This window comes from Bipolaris maydis, assembly GCF_028858645.1.
Source record: "Bipolaris maydis strain C4 unplaced genomic scaffold PSV08scaffold_13, whole genome shotgun sequence".
Classification (NCBI taxonomy): Eukaryota; Fungi; Ascomycota; class Dothideomycetes; order Pleosporales; family Pleosporaceae; genus Bipolaris; species Bipolaris maydis.
Genome location: NW_027093869.1, coordinates 785,978 through 801,373, shown reverse-complemented (window position 1 = coordinate 801,373; position 15,396 = coordinate 785,978). Strand labels below are relative to the sequence as shown.

The 15,396-nt window shown below is 48.3% G+C and overlaps 6 protein-coding genes across 6 annotated transcripts; 1 reads left to right on the top strand and 5 right to left on the bottom strand.

Annotated features, from left to right (window-relative positions):
- Nucleotides 1–2,196: 2,196 nt before the first annotated feature.
- On the bottom strand, nt 2,197–4,032 carry PSV08DRAFT_229127 (uncharacterized protein; the record flags this gene model as incomplete). The annotated part of the gene is made up of 1 exon (XM_066092229.1): nt 2,197–4,032. One exon carries the CDS (start codon nt 4,030–4,032, stop codon nt 2,197–2,199), a length of 1,836 nt encoding a protein of 611 aa, XP_065948365.1.
- A 111-nt stretch (nt 4,033–4,143) lies between these two features.
- Nucleotides 4,144–4,853, bottom strand: PSV08DRAFT_326303 (uncharacterized protein). Its single transcript, XM_066092708.1, has 2 exons — nt 4,678–4,853; nt 4,144–4,605 (listed from the first exon to the last, which is right to left on the bottom strand). The coding sequence occupies exons 1-2, from the start codon at nt 4,836–4,838 to the stop codon at nt 4,503–4,505; spliced, it is 264 nt and encodes an 87-aa protein (XP_065948364.1). The 5' UTR covers nt 4,839–4,853; the 3' UTR covers nt 4,144–4,502.
- Nucleotides 4,854–6,243: 1,390 nt separating this feature from the next.
- PSV08DRAFT_250683 (uncharacterized protein) lies at nt 6,244–7,710 on the bottom strand (the record flags this gene model as incomplete). Its single annotated transcript, XM_066092415.1, has 4 exons — nt 6,244–6,353; nt 6,586–7,009; nt 7,329–7,673; nt 7,708–7,710. The coding sequence occupies 4 exons, from the start codon at nt 7,708–7,710 to the stop codon at nt 6,244–6,246; spliced, it is 882 nt and encodes a 293-aa protein (XP_065948363.1).
- Nucleotides 7,711–9,157: 1,447 nt separating this feature from the next.
- PSV08DRAFT_373649 (kinase-like domain-containing protein) lies at nt 9,158–11,165 on the bottom strand (the record flags this gene model as incomplete). The annotated part of the gene is made up of 6 exons (XM_066093246.1): nt 9,158–9,629; nt 9,687–9,760; nt 9,842–9,973; nt 10,025–10,600; nt 10,685–11,002; nt 11,118–11,165. 6 exons carry the CDS (start codon nt 11,163–11,165, stop codon nt 9,158–9,160), a joined length of 1,620 nt encoding a protein of 539 aa, XP_065948362.1.
- A 1,319-nt stretch (nt 11,166–12,484) lies between these two features.
- PSV08DRAFT_250681 (uncharacterized protein) lies at nt 12,485–13,026 on the bottom strand (the record flags this gene model as incomplete). Its single annotated transcript, XM_066092414.1, has 2 exons — nt 12,485–12,759; nt 12,828–13,026. 2 exons carry the CDS (start codon nt 13,024–13,026, stop codon nt 12,485–12,487), a joined length of 474 nt encoding a protein of 157 aa, XP_065948361.1.
- A 1,293-nt stretch (nt 13,027–14,319) lies between these two features.
- PSV08DRAFT_355101 (uncharacterized protein) lies at nt 14,320–15,273 on the top strand (the record flags this gene model as incomplete). Its single annotated transcript, XM_066092893.1, has 1 exon — nt 14,320–15,273. One exon carries the CDS (start codon nt 14,320–14,322, stop codon nt 15,271–15,273), a length of 954 nt encoding a protein of 317 aa, XP_065948360.1.
- Between the last annotated feature and the right edge of the window lie 123 nt (nt 15,274–15,396).

Here is a 15,396-nt window from a genome sequence, read left to right as displayed (position 1 = left end):
AGAAATTTAGTCCATGATAAGTATCTCTGTGCCTAGGTACGTAGCTCAAAAGAGCTCACTGATGCAGCGACATGATCAAGATCGCCAAGAAAGAGACCGGTGTGCTGTCTATCAAGACTGACACTGCCACCACGCGGATCTATATGAGTTGCTGAATAGCCTTTACACGTATTCAACCTCCGCGTCCTCCATACTATCCCTCAGAAAGTCTCCCTCATTGTCTCGCTCCTCCTGCTTGATGTCTTTGCCACTCTTTGCGATCACCTTTTCGGTATCCTTCATAGCAGCGAACTCCTGCGCATGATCTGCTTCAGCGGACAAACTGGCATCTTCAAGCTCGTTTGCTTCGGCGCGCAACTTGGCAGCTTCAAAATCAGCCTCAGACTCGGCCACTGTAGCTCGTGCGCGTAACTGCCCTGCTGTTTCTTTGGCGTGCTGGACGACAAGATCAGCTTGCTTGCGCAGTACCTCTATGAGGCGTTTGTTGTCTTTGGATGGTCGGGGTGTCTTGCGCGAAAGATCATGACGGGATGAGCAGCCCTTTCCGTTTCTCGGCTGCCATAATACGTTAGAAAGAGCAAGACGAGATAAAGAGACAAACAAAGAAACATCACTTACCATGGCTGTGAGACGAAGTCGTTGTTGTTTTTGCAGTTACTGAACAGAGGAGCTGGGGGTAGAGCGGTTGAAGTGCGGTTGCGTGGAGAAGAAATAGAGTTTGCAGCCAGAAGTCTGATTGATATACCCCAGGACTGCGCTGGTAGTGAGCGTGCGGTAAGCAATCACTCTCACTATTGTGGGTGAACAACGTGATAGCCCGAAGCGGACTAGCCGGCTAGGTTACGAGACTTTCACCTTCATTACCCAAAACAGTAGAGATCCATTACTATCGCTCGCGCCTTTTCCCTGCCCTAAGCGGCTATCTATCTCAGAGTCGACTTGAGATGACGAACTGAGTTATCCAAATCTCGTATCATTGATCGAAAACCAGTGCTCGTCTCTACAGGTGTTTGTGCTCGACTTTGCGGACAAGCTAGATGCCAACCCTGGCAACAAGCCGAAGCCACTGCTCTCTGCGCTTCTGAGTGTTACTTCCGCTCCAATCCACGTGGACCATCTTCCTAATAGCTATCAAGACGTGTCCATCCTCACTGCGCCTGGGCAGCCCACATGGCCTGCAAATACAACGCGCCTGGAGATTACCGGTCTGATCGTGCCTATGATGTACTCCGTAGCTGCGGTATATGTCATGAGTCTGTCGGTGGACATCAATTCAGAAGTGCGCAGCACCTACGCCTTGTCTTCGATTCGGACTCTGCGCCAGATGCCCCTCTTGATCAGGAGATATAAGACTTTGACGACATCCTGAACGCTGTTATTGATGCGGCTAACAGCCAGGGTGTTTATGTTGGGGTATACCTACGTCGTGCTGGCCATCTGGACGCGGTCGATGAATTTTACAAGGGCAATGAGGCTGAGCCCATCCTCTGAAGAGAGCAAGTGATAGATGAGGGCAGAGCGGTCAATGAAAGGAGATTTGGATGTGCTGGAGCTTGGGTTACAAAACCCTGGCTATGCTTTTTGGAGAGTTTCACACGATGCAATCAATATGAGCGATATGAGTATACATTTTTGAGAGCCATATGTATTCCTTGTTCCTGCTTCACAAATTCTCCGCAGCTAGATAAATATCTACCCATGATTGAACAGTCTATTTATGTCTTTTGTGTTTATTCGCAAGCCTCTGTGATCTGCATTATTCTACAAAGCCTGGCTTTGATCGCTGGCGACGTGTCTGTGGATGTAGCGCTTGATACCAGACAATTCTCCCATAGCCTTGTGCATGCCCTCAGAGAACTGAAACGCGATTAAGCCTTTCTAGCCACCGAGGATATGATTTGAATTGACCTACTAACCAGTAGAATAGAGCCAATTTCTAGAGCTTATAGTCCGCACTAACGTTAGGGAAGTACATGCCGCAGGATGAAGTCGCCACAGTTGCCCATGAGTGGAAGGTAAGCGCCAGAGGCATCTATTCAAATGAAAGTGCCCCATTTCACCACCACAGAAAGCGGGTGCATGCATACTTTCCTCTTAATTCAGTGATCTGTATCGTAAAAACGATAAACAATTGGATCTACTAGTACGCGTGGTTGTCCACGATATCTGGATGTCTTGCCCGCAAAAGAGTTTTTTTCAAAGTCCGTCAAACCGTTTATCGTACTCTATGAATTTTGGCTGGGTTACCTTTTGCCTGGTTACATATTCAATATCTCGTATGACCAAATCTATTGGCATCATATAAGAGACTCGTGTAAACTCATTTGAAGCAAAGAGTAGTCCGACCATCGTGGCAGTGGCGTTGTCTTCGTTGAGTAAAACACAGCTGCCAGAGTCTCCTCCCCGCATGAAATCCTTGTGCTTTTGCTCGTGAACCACCCCAAAGGCCAAAATGACATCATTTGCTGCGCCATAACGATGGCTGAGATCGACTGGTACAATGTTGGTGTTATCGTTTCTGAGGTTAAGGAGGGATCCAATTCGACTGATTTTGCCTACAGTCCATCCTGTGCTTCTCCCTTTTTTGACCACGTTGTAGCTACGGTCATGCTTGACCTGTGTATATCTTGTGGCGCTAGCTGACGTTGGGATCTTGATATGTAAAGGTACACCGGTGATGTAATCGGCGAGTTGACGGTCCGTGGCCAATTTAACTAGAGCCCAGTTAAGACCAAAGTCCAAAGTGCGGCCGTTGATACGAGTATGCAAGGAGGGTGAGCTTATGTTGTCTATGCTCGCGACCTGAGAGAAGCTCTCTCTTTGTGCGATTGTGTAATTAGTGTTGTTACATATCCGGAACCCAGATGAAGCAAATACAGTCCCAAAGAGCCGATTGGGATTGTCATTGAGTATTTTGTAGTCTGCAATGTGTTTTTGGAGCATCTGATTCTCGGTATCGTAAAACCGACTTTCTTGCCTATGCGAATCAATGAGGTTCTGAATCCGCAATTGCATTCCAGCACGCTCCCGGGATGTGAACTTCACAAGGTTTTGGTGATCGGTATGTGATGGAGCAACAACTCTAACAAGCTCGCCGCGGCAAATCTCGTGATCTGGGGAAAGGAAACGTCCTATAGGGCAGTTTTTTTCTGCAAGACTATTTTCTGGTGCGATGGCATGGTGGTTGGTTAGCCCGCAAGTCGTTTCCTTGCCCTCACTGTTGCGCAACTTGACTACCGCGCTGATGGTGGCTGAGCTGCTAGACTGGTCTAATCCAATACTGGAGCCAATTTGAACTACGTTGGAGTAATCCATCAGGGTGCAGTGGATCGCTAGTGGACTGGCATCTTCTATGGGACTTTCCATGGCTGTGTGGTTATCTGGTTGTGTGCTTGATGCTGCGTGTGACAGTTGAGAACCATAGAGAATGTCTATGTCCATATCTGGTGGCAAACAGTATCGCAGCCTTGGAATGATCTTCTGTCGCCATATCTCATTCTCAGGATCTTTTGTAGTGATCAGGACTGTGGGGACATGAATTGGAAATTTGGTCCCAAACTCTCGCGAAACAACATCAATGGCTAACCATTTCTGTTCTTTGATCTCCTCAAGCAGTGTTGGGACAAAGAGCCGCCAGTTCGCGAATAACCCTGGCCTGCAGTCGAGTAAAGGGCCTGCGGAAAACAGATAAGCAGCTTTGCTGTCGATAATTTCGACAAGAAGTTGTTCGAGTCCATGGTTATCGAGAAAGTTTCGAAGCCTCTTAGCTCCAGTCTTCCAGCACATGTATTGGCCATCGATGGAGAGATCAGACTCAATCAAGAGTGTTGTTGGCGCGCTGACCATCCCTGGTCGGAATCGCTTGACAAGGCGTTGCGCGCATACAACAACGTTTGCGTCTTTCAATATCTGGTGAACGTCCTTGTGAAACTGTGTAAAATCCCAGTATGGTATCTCATTCACTGGCTCCCAATCCAGAGGCTGGGTGAGCGGAGCAGGAATTGCAACTCGGTATGAACAACTGGTGTCCATATTTTTCTGTGCGTTCGCGTTTGCGGTCTTGTCTGTAGATAATACTCGAACGGAGGGGTATATCTTGGGTACTTCGAGAGATCGGGTTCTGCGAATTTTTTTTTCTTGTTTAAGATTCATCGATGCAGCTCGCTTGTGGGATGAGTTACGAGGGGTCGGCATGGCGGCTTATGTAGAGAACAGAGGAAGAACGAGGTGGCTTCGTTGAACCTTGGTTCGCCTGAATCTTGGTTGCGCAAACCGTGGTTGTGTTGGGCTGAGGAAAACACGAACAAACGAAGTCACGCTTGGCCTTGAGCGGATTTGAAAGTGTGCGCCAATAACAGCCGCATAGCTATTTCCTGATAGATGGGGCTATCACTGCCTAATACCGTGGTGATGGATATCAGGGACTTTTGTGAACGACAGGCAGCGGCCTTCTTCTCACCTGCTTCGCGCAGACATTATGGGCCTGTTCGGTGACTCCAGTTTCAGTTCTGGTAGTGGCGTTCTTGGCTGTATACGGCTAGGAACTGCAACTGCAACTGTAACTGGAGAATTGTTCGGTGCATTCCAGTTTCAGTAGCATATAACCTGGGTCCAGTTTGTTAGCGCTGACGCGGTGGATTTAAACCTTGTATTGTGCATAATCGACAGAAACTGTACCTCAAAGAGCTGCCAAGGTCTCCAGTTTGCAACTGGACCTCGCGAGCAACAATTTCAGTTGTAGTTTCTAATTTGCACGGTCGACATCCCAGCATAGATACTAAAGCGGTCTTTACTGTTGCTGTAGCTGTCACGAAAGCAGTAATTCCTAAACTTATCATCAAGATAGTCCACCATAGACGCCGACACAACACTGGGATCAGACTCTGGGAGTCCGATCGAGACCGCGGACGGCGTTGGGCATCGTTGCCTCACTGACGACAAGCAACTACTGGTCGACAGCCGACTCCGTCGACCAGTGTTCAACGCCCTCGCGGATTACCTCCGAGCACATAGTTGTGTTGACAGTAGAAACTCAGTTGAGGAGCGGCTGCTGGAGTTTTTGTATATATGCGGCAACGGCACGTCGTATCGGAATGCGAAAAACCGCTGTGGGGGCTCACTCGACACTATATCTTAGTCAGTAGGATATTGTCTTGCCCGCAAGCCAAATAATTTACTACTAGTAAGACACTTTCACCAACCACTAAAAGTACTAGTCACCAGCCTATATGATGAGGCGGTGAAGCTTCCACCAAGCTCAACGCCGGCCCGGATCCAAAACGACAGGCGCGTCGCTGCCTTTTGCAATTGCATCGGCGCAGTCGATAGGACATATTTTCATATTCATGTGCCAGCTAGTAACCAGGAACGTTTCCGCAATCGTAAGGGGTTACTTATTCAAAACGTGTTAGCAGCTATGGATTTTGATATGAGGTTTACTTACGTACTGGTGGGATAGGAGGTCTCGGCCCATGACGGTCAAGTATACCAAGACGCGCTCTGGCTTGGATTTCATGCACCTGACGACCGCAAATGCTACCTGGCGGACGCTGGATATGCCAATAGTGGGATATTGCTCTCACCGTTTCGACGCGTCCGCTATCATTTGCAAGAGGTGGGGGCTCTGGACTACACACCACAAAACCCACGAGAGGTATACAATCTCCAGCACTGGCGGCTGCGTAATATGGTGGAGCGTACCTTTGGTGTCTTCAAATGGCGGTGGCGGATATTTCATCGTGCGCATGAGTTTTCAATCTAGACGCAAGTTGAGATGTGAAGTTACCAGCGGAGGAAGCAGAGGAAGGAGATATACCAGAAGATCCCATTAAGGCTGACGAAATGCTTGTACGGAGGAATCAAATTGCAGAAGGACTCTGGATCAGTGATGTCCAAGAGCAGCAGGAGCGGCGGCGGCGGCAGCGACGACAGAAGCGACAGCGGGAGTAGTAGGCCGCGCGGACAGCAAAAATTTGGCATCAGTAGTAAAAGTGGGAGTTAGGAGTGATGAAGCAACTGACAGTAACTTGTGCCAAGAAACGGCCATCACGTGGCGTCAGAGACAATCCGTAATGTTACGTCATGAACTACCCGATTCGGCAGACACGTGATTGCTCTGCTTAGTCAACCCCACCATTTGGACATGACGCGATTGCAAGTTTGCTACTCAACACCATGCCAAGCCTCATGATAGTGGCTCGTGCGGATTTGTCAGCTTTGCAAATCAAATCGATACTATCCCGCCTACAACCTCGCGAGCTCTACAGCAAAATCTTCCACTGACAACGTCCTAGGATCAAGTATATCCTGTCGCGCCCGCCTGAGCGTCTGCTTCACCCAGTCCCGTCTCATTTCTGTAGAATATACAGCAAAAGGTCACGCCTGTCGCCCTTCTTCGAGGTGAGAAGGTATGACAGATTTGAACTCGTTATGAAGATATCCATACTGATCCATGAACAGATCTATAGCCTCTCGCTTGCAGTTAGACGGGATCTTTGAAGTAATAGAGCTAAGCTGCCCAACGAGCCTAGACAAAGAACCTGATAGCTGACTTCCAAGATCAGATTCACCAAAATCTCCTCTTACCCGTCTTCTCCGCCGCGGCGGTACTTCTGGGTCCGACGACGACGACGACTGACGACGACGACGACCGACGACGATGAGTCTCACCCGCCGGCTCCGCTGTTGCCAGCCCTGCTACCAGCCCTGCTACCAGCTCTTCCGGAGTCACGACGAAGCTGCCCGTTGCCGGATAACCACTGAACAACTGGCGGAGAGTATCTGCTGCTCGCAGCAGTTGATATCTGAATTTGGCAGCAAACGGATGACCAGTCTGATCAAAGGTGAAGCTGGACTGGGACAGCAAAGCGTCCCAATGCTTCCAGTCCTTCTTGAAGGTACCAATTTGGTTGTACAGTGTTTTACTGTAACCGGAGTTGAGCTGACATTGGACAGCTGCCCGCGCCGATACCCATGCCGACTTTTTGAACGAAACTGTCCGCCCGTAGTCCTGCCCGAACCGATTCCAAGAGCGAGGTTATCAGACTATCTTCCATAGTTGTCGTTCAAATAAGACGCTGTCGAAAGGCAAGACCGGGAGCGCCGGGATACTACGGTAGAGGTGTCGACTGGGACACCTAGGATAACTGCGACTGCGGCTGCGACGGCGCCGGCGTCGACATCACAGACGGGAGGACTGACAGTGACCGCTGAGCAGTTGTGGTATACATGTGCGTGGACGGCACGGACGGTGTAAGCACTCCTTGATTCATGTCGAGAATGTTGACTGACGGGTTGTAGGCAGTGGCGACAAGATGACGTTAACCCACCAGCGAACTGGAACTGGTTTCAGGACAGCTGTCTAGCTTGCTGCGTGATTTGGGATAGCTCTGCTGACAGCTGGTCCTTGAATTGACCACTGACGAACTGAAATCCCTCGGCATAGTAGCCGAACTTCCCATGCCCAGACGGATGACAGCGCTTTCTTGGTCAACGACCCGTCTAGCACAGACGGATATTAAGTCCTCGGCATCAAGTATATTCTTCAGATCGAGTTCCACCTCTTCTGGCTCTACTGCCAGAGCACAGCAGATCCCTATCGTGGGAAGCGGCCGTTTCGCATGCGTGATCCGTATCGATAGAAGTCTTGGCGTGTCTGTGGCCGTGGCTATCGCCTGGCCGTGACCATAGTCGAACAAGGCCACTCACCATGTATCACGTGCAAAAAATACAACTACAGCTGCAGCGCCCCTTGGCTTTTTTACAGGCTGTTCGAAATATTATATGCACTCACCATCCTAGCAACCCAATCACAGGCTGAGCGGTAGCCGCTTTAGTATCTGGGCTCTTGATCGCATGGTACGATTGTCTATATCGCATGTGGTGTTGGTCGCACACTTGCCCCATTTGTATTTCACTTGGTCATGCTTTCGCGCATCAGTGCCTGAGTGAAGGAGTAACCGCAGTTCGAGCTGCTCCACACCCACAAAGGTACTTGCTGCCTAGTGCCACCACATCTCTCCTTCTATACTTGCTTGCCGCCATCCTACCTACAGCCACCATGGCACAGCGATTCGGCACACCCCCCCCCCCCCCCCCCGTACAAAACTAAGGAGATTGAGCTTGCAAAAGCAAAACGGCGATTGCAATCTGCCTCCGATAAGGAGATCTATGAGGAGATGGACAAGAAAAGGCCTGCCGCGTACAGGCCTTTGCTAGCGGTATTGTGAAGCTGTGTACTGCTACCAATATGCTTAGGCTGGGGCTTGATGCGCCTGGAGTTTGAGTCGTTCTTTACTTGAGCATGCCCTTGCTATTGCACTACTATAATAAGGGTGGGCGAGCTGGCCGTACTGGCCTGTTAAGTGAGTTGATCGTGCTGCGGGAGTGGTGACGAACCAAGACTAGAGATAAACGGCATCATCTCCCGTACAAACTCGATACTCCCGGCAAGGCTTTTCTTACGGGCGAGCAATACCGCAGATTTTTTTGTGATGTGGATCACGTGACGACCACCACCACTGTTTGTGGACGGGTCGGGTTAGCGCTCTTTCTAGCCGCAACCACACCGCTGGTGGAGCCGCACCCACACCGCTATAGATAGAATATATAAGTAGCTGCTCCCACACTTGGTAAGAGAGATGAGCGATTAATACAATCTTCTGTCTACCATATATTCAACAAGAATCGCCATCGACTAGTATATAGATAGAAGGCAAGATTGGGAGCATTGCAGTGTAGGAGAGGAGCGCTGCGATCAGTGTACAGTGCATCCTCGCGGTACAAAGCGCCACACGCCTTCTGTACTACCTAATGCCGATGCCCGCTTGCACAGACTACTACGCATGAGCAACGCGAGATTGAATGCCGGTTACAGAGTAGACGTTCAAGCCAAAAGACAACTCTAGAGCATATGCAGCAATGTATTGAGTAATAGGCTAGTGTCTGCCCTATCTGCATGGCCATAACTAGAAGACCTGTAAGCCACCGACCCGACATATGCCAACTTGCCGACGCTGCTCTCTTTTAATGAAAAAAGTCGTAGTCTAGAGGTGTACGACTCTAGCAGTTTTGCATGCTGTTTTAACTGTTGGCTTCCACAGACTATGTGCAACGCATAGGAAGAAACGAGTAAGCAGGGGATGATTCGATAACTATACTAAGTGGGCTTCTTCGCAGTGAGGCTACTATTCGAAAACACATGACTATCGTCCACATCCTCGTCTGGGAATTTAGCCCCCTGTTTGTAATGATCTTCTCGGTGTATTACAAATGGTTCAACCCTTCTGCTCTCAACAGTATCTGGACAATTAGATAGAAGCTCGGTTGCACGCCTGTAGATATCTAGCAGCGTCGGTCGCTGCTGTGGATCCCAGTTCAAACAGTTTGCGATGAGATTATTTAGTCCTGCTGAATAGTTTACGCATGTTGGGAACTGACGAGCATCGTCAAAAGGTTGGGAGGTATCAGTGTTTGTAGGGCCTGGGTTTCTTTTGTCGGCAAAGTAACCAATATTTTTATCGTTATCGTCGTCATCATCGCCATCATCGTCTTCATCCCTAGGTACTAGACGGAGAGGGCCATGTTGGTCTTCAGTACCATTCATAATAAGATTGTATCCCATATGGCCACTTTAACTTCATAGTTAGTTATAGCACTAGCTTACACTAATAATATCTAGGACTTACATTTGCCATACATCAGTCCATTCTGATAAAGGAATCGGGGTTCCATTTTCGTCATATATAACGTTCTGTTGCTCCTATTCCCACTTAATGTTCTGCTAGTATATGTCATAAATGATACTTACTGGAGGGTATGCACGTTCTAGGCTATCGAATACGTACGCATGAGGATTATCACGATTTCTACTGATGGATATGGGCCCATCTGGCAGATTGTCGCCAGTAAGAGAATGGCTTGGGTCCATATTCGTAAAAGATCGGCCAAAGTCTCCAATAACTAGAGTGGGATACTGTTATCTGTTAGTTTACCTCAAGCCATGTATAGAAATAAAGCTACTAACATCTTCTGGCTGGCCTTCTGCAGGTCTAAATTCTGGAGGCTTCACAAATATATTATTCAACTTGATATCGCAGTGCGTAATTGGCTTCCAACCTCGTCTTATTCCCTGGTTGTGCTGTGCGATAGGGTAGCCCGTGCGGAGAACATAGCAAGCCTTTACCAGCTGGAGCATCAACCATGCCACAAACCGCTCAGTAAGAAGAAGAAGAGACTTCTTTTCTATTGCTTGGCTATTCTGAGACGACTCAAAGCTTTCAGAACTTCCATATTTATGCTTCCCCATATCGTTGAAGTGTTTTTGGAGGGAGTTGTGAACGTCTCTACCTGGGCAGTATTCGAGGTATAGACGGTAGTAACAGTTTTGAACGTCGAGATGGTAGCCATAACATTGGACAATGTTTTCGAAACCTACCCCATTAACTGCTTCGCGGGCTTCCTCAATCTGCAGATGGGTACTGATTTCGCGAGGTAGCTGGTTTCTCCATTCAATGGGGTCGCGCCAACCATTGTTTTCAGGCCGGACTTCCTTCACTACTACACGCTGTTTAATACAGTTAGCATGATTGTGTGTTAGTAGCTTTCATCATATAGATGAGGCTTAATAGCTTTGTAGTAGTAAACTTACTTGGGTAGTTATACCAAACTCGTCCAATCCAAGTACTAACCCTGTAATACCATCCGATCCCTTCCCAAGACATCTTCCACCTCTCCATTCATGAGCTTGTAACTCGATGGGCCCTGGTGCAGCCAGCCATTCTGTCTTTAGTCTATCATTCTTTGACAACTCATCAATAGAGTGACCTTGATTGAGTGGGTTGTCTTCAAGTGGAGGATGGCCCATCTTGGGCACATAGTCGGGAGGGAAGGGATTCAATGGCAATCTTTTTTCCGCTCGTGCTCTGGCGCTATCGGCTGCAGTCCAAGGATATAGAGGTATATCTGGCTCCATGAAGAGAGGATAAATGTTTTTCTTTCCTTTCTTCGGCAAATAAAAAAGTTGCCACGCGGCAGAGCCCCACCATAGTGTCCAAGCAGTAATATGTCATCTACAGAGATTAGATCCTGCTCCTCCACTCTCTCATCTTTAAATATACCTTTTGACCAATCTTGGCGATTGGTTCTGCACCATGCGGCCAGCGCATCCCTTAGGTAGTACCAGGGGTTTTGGTAGGCTCGAATCTTGGTCATTTTGGCGATCAACTATGCTAGATCAATAGCCTCGTGTTCGAAGTTTTATCATGCCAAATCGAAGATGGCTTTGTATTTAAAAGTTTTAACTTATGTTGATTTTATCTAGGCTCGTCTCTTTGTTACAATATTACTAGTCCGTGCCTGTCTAAGCGTGGCGTCTTGGGGCTACCATGTCTAATCCAAGTGCGTACGTTTCTTTGTGTCAGGACTCGACTCCTGTTGGGCCAGTCCAGCCCAGTATGGGCATGGTCAGTTTCACCCATGTGTCGTTGACTATCACTGGAGTAGCTTTATAGTGATTGGTTGTGTTAATTATGACTATCTACTTACAATCATCTCTAACTTAGTTCACCTCACGCAGTACTGTGATCCAAACGATAGTGCAACAATTTGTATACTTTAGGAGCATTAGATACGGTATAGAAATATGCTTAGCATAATTTCTTAGACGAGGCTATCCCTCCATGTATTTGTTTACTGCTTTATTCTCTTTTCCTCGTTTCAGCTGCTTTATGGTCTTTGTTACTAAAGTAAGATATTCTTAAAAAAGAACCTAGGCTTAGATAAAGAAGCAACTTCGAGGGAAATTAATCAAAGACGCAGTGTAACTACCCGTGGACAGCGGTGCAGCACTGCAGCGGCGTAGTCGATCTCACTAGACATCTGTTAGAGCAGCACAGGACAGCCGTAAACGCGCGGAAACAAGCTGTACGGCGCTTTTCACACTACGAGATGAAAGAGCTAAAGGATGTTGAGCTTTCTAAGCAGTCCGCTTGCGTGGTTGAAGAACTGAGGACGCCGCTAGATAGATTTAGCTGCCAAACGAACGAGTTTCTCACTGTCAGCATCAATACAATGCTGTCGCAGTATCAATGGGTCAAAGCTGACCAGGATCACGTGATCTAAGATCACATGATCCGTCCGATCCTTTGATCCGTCCAATCCTTTGATCCATCTGATCCAGATTAAGTTGATCTTATCTGATTAGATGAAGTGAGCGGTGGATTAGATAGTGTGACTACGTACTAGACTAGATTAGCTTAAGGCTAAGGAGTATATAGTCTGAGCTATCTGCTGATCTAGATCAGCAGATTGATCGGTCCATCATCTCAATAGATTTCATTTGTTCAACGTTTGTTCAGCTACAACAAATGCGTATACATGTAGAAAAAAAAAATGCCAGTAACCATATATAAGAGAAAAAGTGCACTCATAGCTTTTATTGAAAACTCTAACATTTTTCAGCAGTAGTGGGCTGCAGATTTTTTTTTTACTTAATCACAATGAGGGCACGTTTATTGGGGTGAGTTGTAGAGGGTGTAGGCCGTTGCGTCACAATCGGTGCCCTCTGCGTAGACGGAGGCACCCACCCTGCGGCTGCAGAAGCCGACTCCACCACTTCTTCCATGGGCGTTTCCAGCACGATATCCGATGATGTAGGTATCCCCCCATACATGACATCTTGCGCAGCGCTATGCAGCCTCTCCCAACCTGATGCTGGAAGCGCGCTATCGCCCACCGTCTCACGCAGTAGCCATATGGCGGCTAGGAGAGAGTGCGCGATGAATAACGGCTTACGGACGTGAGTGCTTTGCTCTTCGGGATAAGCCAACCTGCGCAGCGCGGACTAGGACTGGCCTTGTCTCCCTGTGGCCACGATAGTCGTGCGTTGTACGTAAACAAGCTTTCGTAGTCTTCGCTGGGTGGCTGATAGTGATAGTTACGCGCCACATATGCGTCCATGTCTTTGGGAAAACTCCGCTCCCCGCTGTCGTACTCCTCCGCAGCATCGGATAGCTCAGCTGGCCACATCGTGTAGGTAGAATGGTACGGGTAAGAATGGCGTGTGTGTGGAACACGCTGGGAGGCTGGCGTGCCCCTTTTTATTATTCATTATCTACAGATAACGACAATTTTTTTCTTGTTCTGCTGGGTTCAGGATAAAAGCAATTGCCCTGAAACAGGGGGAACAGGCTTTGTCACGTTAGCCTTGGGTTATCTACTCTCTTGTATGGTCCTAAGTAGGCTATTATGCTGTAATGTATAGTTAAAAAAACGACCGTACCTAGTAGTAAGGAACTGCAAACTTATAGGAGACGACAGCATATAGCTAAACATGCGAAATATCATCAAACAAATCGCTTTCTCTCAAAGGCGGAGAAGGTAAGGGTGGAAAGTAATGTGTCGCTGGTAGCTGTATGCTATGCACATAGCATTCGCAGTAGATAATAGGAAATAGCGGTAAATTACAGCGAATAGCGGCAAGAAGCGGCGTCATCTAATCTGACCTTGGAGAACCGCGCACCCGCAAGTCAGATGGGTAAGAAGGTCAAAGGACAAAGCTACTGCGGCAGTACATGATCACACGCTGCAAACTGCGCGCCTTGCAAGAGACGAACGTTGCGTCACTAATGGCTATATTCAGTCGTGGTGGTTTAGTCGTTTGAGTCCATCAACCCCAACGTTGGAAAGCTATTGGCGTATATCCGGGTATCGTCATGGTCGTAGCGTACTCGATAGGTTGTCTTTGAGCTTCTATCGATTCGTGAAAAAGAGTAGTCTTCTTACGGGTTCCGCTAGCACTCGAAAGGCTGGAGCCATCCTAAACTAGCCCATCTTACTAGTCTAGCTGGAAGACTGGGTGACTGCGAGGACGTTTGCACCAGGAGACGCACCTTTTACACCCAAGACAACGCCTCTCCTTCCTACTCACTTGTAAGCCTCCCATCTCCTTTATCCTACCGTAGCCGACATAGGTGAGGCCAGGCCTGGGTAATCCCCATGTTTTTTTTTCTATTTCTTCCCTCTATCCTTGCCTTGCTCGACGATAGTAGCGACTGTATTTCTAGCTAATACAGCATCGCCTTACCAAACGCTTAACCCTTTCACTCTCATTACTCAGCAAGCGCCGCGCTCGCTCTACGAAGGGTACGCGCCTTTGACGGTTCACCTTCACGCAGAAACCGTAAACACAACCCCACCCAACAAATTTCATGTCTTCTCCCCTCTAACCCCTCACGCTATAGTTGGCTATAGCCAATTCTGGTTTGTTCTATCCGCCAAAGGTAGTTTCAGCCCGCTAACAAGCTAGCAGGGGAGCATACCATGGCAAAGGTAAACGATTCCATCATGCCTGATACGCCGAAGCGGTTGGCCACGAACTCACCTGACTCCACCACGCATGAGCAGTTGGCGACTACTGCTCCGCCTACGAAGCGCGTACAATATACCAAAAACTGGAATGATTTACCTGGCGAACTGCGCAACCAAGTCTACGCTCATCTATTACCCAACGTACCAGAGGTCCATGCCGCGCTAGACCAGACACGCTTCCCTTGGATCCGCTATTACTGCCTAAACCCTACTGCAGCACCTTGTTTTGTCTCAGCCCAGATGCGGAGAGAGTACATGAGCGAGCTACGAGCCCATCTCTTGCAGTATCTGGAGCGTCACCCGTTTACCGTCCGCACCAGGCCAACTGGTCGCCTATATCCACAAGGGATTCCAAACAGCAACCAACACCGCCTATGTACGCCAGAAGACGGACGGTCTCCATACCACCGCGATAGTATCTGCTATGCGTCTACTATGTTTGGATTATTGCTCATGGCAGCGCTAGACGCACTCTCCGTCCCTAAGTCAGAAACTCACTTCTGCGGCATTGGCATTGAACGAGTTGACCAAATTGCGAAAGAGGTAGCAGCCCGAGCTAGATACACTACAGGCATCTGCATGGAGGGGAGAGACGGGTTATCCGCGCATATGGTCAGACGATTCATGTACGACGTACTACCAATGCTTTCCGTCGTCCGTAGCGTAGTGGTTCAATTGAGACTCTATGACATAGCTAACACGCCCTTGCCGTGGCTATACGGCATTATTCGAGACCTTCGGTACATTGCTGAAAACAGATTCCTTGCGGTTACTGTACTAGGGCTTGTCAGCGAAGGAGAAGAAGATCGATGGGCTAGGGCTATTGGTCCTCTTGGTGGACAGATTATCACGTGGAAATTCGATTCTGGCTGCGTTCGCTTGGCCGAAGGGTTGGGATACCGATAGGATCTTACAACCGTTGCTTCACAGATATAATAGCTGGAATGGACTTGTATTGTATCTGAGGGTAGCAACTGGTAGTTTGTACTTTTGAAAACACTTCTTTGACAGATTCCCGGATACCCACAC

Bases quoted from the DNA above. Each gene is read 5' to 3' on its own strand.
- PSV08DRAFT_326303 (XM_066092708.1), bottom strand. From the start codon at position 4,838: ATGATAAGTTTAGGAATTACTGCTTTCGTGACAGCTACAGCAACAGTA. The intron at 4,606-4,677 runs GTACAGTTTCTG...AACTGGACCCAG, and splicing joins GACCTTGGCAGCTCTTTGAG to GTTATATGCTACTGAAACTG.